Source organism: Mus musculus, chromosome 6 (genome assembly GCF_000001635.26).
Source record: "Mus musculus strain C57BL/6J chromosome 6, GRCm38.p6 C57BL/6J".
Lineage (NCBI taxonomy): Eukaryota > Metazoa > Chordata > Mammalia > Rodentia > Muridae > Mus > Mus musculus.
In genome coordinates this window covers 54,448,540-54,454,539 of record NC_000072.6, presented here as the reverse complement: position 1 = coordinate 54,454,539, position 6,000 = coordinate 54,448,540, and the positions used below count along the sequence as shown (strand labels likewise).

Genomic DNA, 6,000 nt, shown 5'->3' with positions numbered 1-6,000 from the left:
ATTTTCTGCTCCAAGTGACCTGTTCCTCCATGAGCAGACAGCACAAAAATAATAATAATGAGAAAGGCGATGCAGAACATTAACCAAAGAATTTCCTAGTGAAATAATTAAGTTTTATATTAGCCTATCAAATTTCCTGACGATTTGTTTCTATTTATGGTGTTAATTACACAACAGACTTCACTGTGTGTAATAGGCATGTTGGCAATACCCTAAAAACAATAACCATAGTCGTAGTTCTTAACTAACGCTGTGGCATGATGCAGCTTTTAATTTATAGTGTAGCATTAAAAGTGTAGTTCTCATCACTATTATTTTCACTAGTCTAAAACATATTTCTTTGAGTGTCTTTGTATACAGCTTTTTGGTTCCTTTAGGGGTTAAAATCTTAACCACCCCTAAGAAGACAAACTATCTGACTACATAGTGTTGCACACGGGATTGTTTCCTGCCTACAGCGCTCTAGAAAGAACTGTTCACCATTGACGATGCTCTAGCTGTGTGCACCACCAGTAGTGTTTGCCCAGGCCATTCCTCAAGCCCCACTAACTGCTGTTGATGCTTCTATCTCTCTGGCTGTTACATTTCTTCAGTGTCACCAAATCTAGGATCCACAGACAGTTTCCCGCTTGTTTTCTTTATTTATCACCCTGTGGTGGCAATGACCTTGCACTTGAGCATGCGTAGTCAAGTTCAGCAATGAAACTTCAATACTTATTTCTAGTCTGCCTATGTATCTTGCCTCTGCCAGGCAGGATCTGAGGACATTTTTTTAATTCCCACACTTGAGGGGGTATTACTGGCATTGCATAGGTAGAGGCTGAGGATATTGTTAAATGTCCTAAAAAAAAGTACAGCTCAGCAACTCCCTACCCCAGTTAGTTGGTTCCCATGTCACTGGTGCTGAGGTTGACTCTTTGTTCCAGAACAGAACAGCCACCCTCTGTGGCCCTCTTCTGGCACAAATCAAATGATTAAACTGAGACAATGTGGCCTGGATGGGAGTAGTCTGGATTCATTGCTGCAGACACTGGAAGCGTCTATCAGTAAACCCCACTTCCCTGGGGCTTTCACCTAACATGTCACTTGCTGGACATAGAACTGGGGGCTGAAGCCAGGGTACCCTCATCTTCTGATTGATACCTCATGTGCGACTTGACTTCTCAGTGTCTCACAGGCCCGAGAAACTTCAGCACGAGCCTCTCACTAGACTGTCCAGTGAGATGGAAAGTCACTCAGGGTGACTGGGAAAGCCTGTACCATGTGGTGGGCCACGACGGGGACAATTATGGAGACTGAAGTAAGGTACGATGACATAGGCATAGGAATAGGAGAGAAGAATGTTTAGTCCAGACTGGTTAGGAATCAGACCCCCAAAGCAGCCGAAGACAACATCCCAAGGTGCACCTGTCACATGGGTGCCCACGGCAGCTCACCAAACAGCAAACTCCTCCTTTTCAAGATCATTCAAAGGCCTGTTCATACAGGCCTGGACTCCACAGCAAAGCAGAGAGAAAAAACAAACAGGTCTTACCGGAGGCCCTGGTGGGGGTGGAGGGGGTGGCGCCCCAAGTGGTGGAGGGGGTGGAGCCCCTAGTGGTGGAGGGGGTGGAGGTGGAGGTGGAGGTGGTGGCGGTGGTGGCGGTGGCACCGGCATATGTCACAGTGTTGGTGTCTCTCACTTATGAATGGTCCCAAGAGAGTAGTTTCTGGTCTGCAAAAGAGAAAAGGGATTGTTTTTTTAACATGGATGTGGTCCTTACACAGCTTATGCTAGTGTTGTTGACATGTGCATGTGTCGACAGACAGCTCCAATCTTTCCCTACTTCCTTAGCTCATCTGATTATTCAGTCTCTGAGCATTCACAGGGAGGTGAGCCGGCAGCAAGAGAAGCGGACAGATCCTAATTTGGTGATAAGACTGATGGAATCTACTCTTGATTCTCCACAGAAAGGTTATATTTAAAAACACACACACACACACACACACACACACATACCTGCCTCATTCTAAAGTGATTTCCCTGTGAGTCCTTCATCCCTAACCTGCGGTTTTATCAGTTTTCTGCACAGATCTCATCTTCACACACAGAATGACATCTGACCGCTCAATGTCGCACGTTCAGCCTCGCACAGGATGCCAGCCTGAAGCAAGGCTTATCAGAGTGCTCTCATCTTCCCGTGCCTTTCTAATATGTCAGCTATCCCTTTCCTTGACGTTCCCTTATTGCTGTTTCTGTATCGCTCTCTCAGTGCAGTCTCCTTGTGTAGACTTTGTGTTCCTGGTGTTTGTGGCACACAGAGCTTCTGGCAAGGTTCTACAAATACAGTTCTGTTTCTAATGGTTAATATTATAAGATATCTGATCTCCAGATATATGCATTTCTTTGCAACCCGTGTGTGTGTGTGTGTGTGTGTGTGTGTGTGTGTGTGTGCACATGTATACTTCTTCACTGCTACAGAGACAAAACAACCAAGCAACGTGATTCTGTAACACTGCCACCACTGGTATTTCTCTCTACCTTTTCCATGGTGCAGACTCTGAGCCAAGCTAGCCAGAGTTCCCACAACAGTCCTTCACAGACAGCAGGCCTGCCCTGGCTTATATAGGCATATGCTATATGCCACAACAGTCACAGTTTCAGACTTGGTCTGATGTGATGAGGAGATGAAATAAGGACACAGACACATGCCCAGGAAAGCTGGGACCGGGTGGTCTGTCTGCTCTGATGGAGAGGTACCACCAGCAGCCGGGAAACTCGGGACATTTATTATAGATCACTGAATGAGGCGACAGGCAACTGTATACAGCTGAAAAGGAGGCCGGTTTAGCTAATCTTGGCAGGAGGTTTCTGTTCACATCCTAAGCTCGGCTGTACCACATCTCTCATTAAACTAACCAGTGTGTGCTACTTATGTTACTTCAGTTTGCAAAGATTTAAAAATGCTTTTTCAGGCCCACAGGGTGAGAACGATCCTTTGTTTGTCTCTCCCTCTGTGCCCTTGTTCTTTACCTGGCTTTGTCCCAGGGAACTGCAGAGCAATTAGGTCCCCCTGGGATCCAGCCTTGCTGAAATCACAGGGCATAATTTTCCAAAGTTTGGGATTAAAGGATATTTTTGTGTGTAGTGCTTCGTGGCTATGGAAGCTCCCCCCCCCACTTGACAGATATAATCATCAAATGACTTTCTAGAGAGGTACATTTTAGAGTCTGACAGTTAAGAATACCAAGCTCCAGGAAGTCACAGGCAGCACCAGCAAGCTCTTTGATGCTTTATGCTCTCTTCAACCATTAAAAAAAATCTTTATTTTGTTCTGAAATTTATTCAAAATGCTTAAGATATTTTAAAAGCCAGATATCCAAAAGCTTTTATACTTTTTCCTAACTTGTGAAATATTCAAAAGGCAGCATTCGCACACACATTAGCTATTTAAACAGGAGGGAGAATTTAAACAGACTAGGTCCCAGGTCTGCTTGGCTTTTTCCCCAGCTACATTCTTCCTGGAAAAAAATAAGTGCTTTAAGGCTTCATGCTTAGCCTAAACAGAGTCCACAGGACAGGTCCTCTATACAGGTCCTAGAACACAGTGGCTGTGCTTAGCATCACCACAAATAACTAGAAAAACCATCATGAAAGGAAGAAAATAAACGCCCCAATGGAAGCTGGGAGGATAAACGCCCCCATGGATGTTGGAACAGCAAGGAGGGCAATAGCACTTCAGTCTGGAGTGGGGGCATAATAAAGGAACCTTTGGTGGAAGTTACTGAGTTTTCAAAAGACCAGCAGGTGGCTCAGAGACCTGTCCTTAGCAGGGATGGCATGAAAACAGAGGCACAGAAGTGTCTGCTTGAGTGGGAGAGACGAGCAGAGGGCTAGGGACACGCAGGAGTTTGTGTGGTGCTCAGCTACTCTGCAGAGGAGGTGGATGTTTGTCTTGTGCCCTCCCACTATCTTTAAACACATTTTCTATAAAACACAAGAAATCCCCTGTTGTGTGAGCCAGCCAGAACCCAGGACCCCTTCGCCAGCTCCCCTCCTAAGTAGAGAGCAGGCTGTGGCCACAGATTCAAATAGGACAACAAAGAGGGGTAGTGGGCTGAGGCCTGGAGGTCCACACTCAGCTCTCAATAACTGGTACTGCATAGGTATGTAATCCCAGTATTGACCAGAACTTCCTCCTCTCTCCCCAAGAAAAGCCAGCTTTTATTTTAATTCAAATTTGAAATGTGACTACGTATAGTTTTCCTTCAGTATCTGCAAGGGTCAGTTCCAGGCACTCCCATGAATACCAAATTCTCAGGTATTCAAATCCTTGTATTTTGTTACATGACATATGTTTATTTCATGTAACCTACACACAGCCTTGAGATGTTCTAGATTTCCTATAGATCATGCATAATACCTAATACAATGTAAATTCTGTGCAAACAGTCGCTGCACTGCATTGTTCAGGGAATAACTCCATGGGAGGAAAAGATGGACACACAGGGATGTACGGTGTGTGTGTGTGTGTGTGTGTGTGGTGTGTGCTTAGCACAGCAGCAATGTTTCCTAGTATTCTCAGTCTGCAGTTGGTTTAATCAGCAGATATGGATGGTTAGGGGGGCTGTCTGCATTTCTCAAAGCATCTGTATGCCCCAGTGGGCCAACAGAACTTGAGTGTTACACAGCTCTCACAAACTGCCTTACTGAAAACTCTTTCCAGAGAGCTCTGGTTGCTTGGGGATCTCCTTTCTTTGCATGGCCAACCATCTGTGTCCACTCAGAGGGAGATTTTGAGCATAAGGTTTTTCTATAATCCCCCTTCATCTTAACACTTCTAATTGAGTTTCTCCAATTGGTTGGTTCATGAAACCAGATAGGAGAATAGAGATCTACTTCCTCTGACCTAACAGGGATGAAGGAACCCCAGGAGGCAACCTACACTCACACCACAGAGAGCCTGTCCCATCTAAGGACCGGTCACTCAAGTATATTTATCACAAGGGTCCTGCAGCCAGGACAGGATAACTTCTGACTCTGGGCAAACGCACTGAGAATTAAGGATCCTCAAAATATGCATGGAAAATTTGCAACCTGTAAATACATATAACAAAGGAGTTTTATAGCTTAAAGATGGTCTGCAGGTCACTTATAGACACATCCTGTTGGCACCTGCTATCTAGAAGATTCTCTGAGCAGCCTGTCCAGGATCTCCTGCCCAGCCCACTCTCTCCCCCAAGCCTGTCTTCCTGCTGGCCTCTTGCACACTCTACATGATATAAAATTGCTGGGAATATTTGCCCTTTGAAGAGGCAGCTTTGAGGATGGGCACATTAGCCTGAGTAAAAAGGGGACAGGGGAAGGGAAGTAAAAACAGCACAGGATTTAAAAAAGGAAGAAACCTCCAATCAAGAAAATGTGGTAGACAGACTCGCTCACACACACCACCTGAACTCACGCTTCTAGCGTTTTCTATCAACTCATGCTTTTAGATAAAATGTCAGCCATAAAGAACAAAGTCATATGATTCGCAGAACAATGGGTAAAGGCAATCCTATTTATTGATAGAATTAAAGCCAACCTCAGGAAATATAAAATATCATATTTTCTCACTTGTAACTCCTGGATTTCATACAGCTACATAAAATCAGGTATGGATATATGGCATGGCATTTCGGAGTAAAACTGTCTAGGGGGACAGAGGGGACTAGTGGGGAGGGAGGTGAGAGGAGATGGAAGCAGCAGGTATTAGGGGGAATGTGCTTAGCATGGAACATATGCCTGTATGAACACTTAGAGAACCCTGGGACTGTATTATGATGAGCCGCAGGGAACCCAGCCACAGCTCGCAGCAGGTGCCTTTCTTCGAGCCTCTCACATAAGGATGCTTAGGTTGCTTTGTGGAACTCACACAGAGCCCTGGAGGGGCTGCTGTCCTGGTCCAGGGCCCAGCATTCTCTCTGCACTAAGCTGGTCTCAGTCGCCTGTCTGCAGGTGGCTTTTATGGATTTTAGAAC

The 6,000-nt window shown here is 45.4% G+C and overlaps 1 protein-coding gene across 5 annotated transcripts in view; it reads right to left on the bottom strand.

Annotated features, from left to right (window-relative positions):
• The window catches only part of Wipf3 (WAS/WASL interacting protein family, member 3), a 74,551-nt gene that overhangs the window by 49,229 nt on the left and 19,322 nt on the right, over nucleotides 1-6,000 (bottom strand). For all 5 annotated transcript variants that reach the window (XM_006506294.4, XM_030255480.1, NM_001167860.2 and 2 more), the window contains exon 2: nucleotides 1,535-1,714. In XM_006506294.4, the coding sequence (XP_006506357.1) occupies nucleotides 1,535-1,657 (123 nt within the window). In that variant the 5' untranslated portion in view covers nucleotides 1,658-1,714. The remainder of the gene's footprint in view (nucleotides 1-1,534; nucleotides 1,715-6,000) is intronic.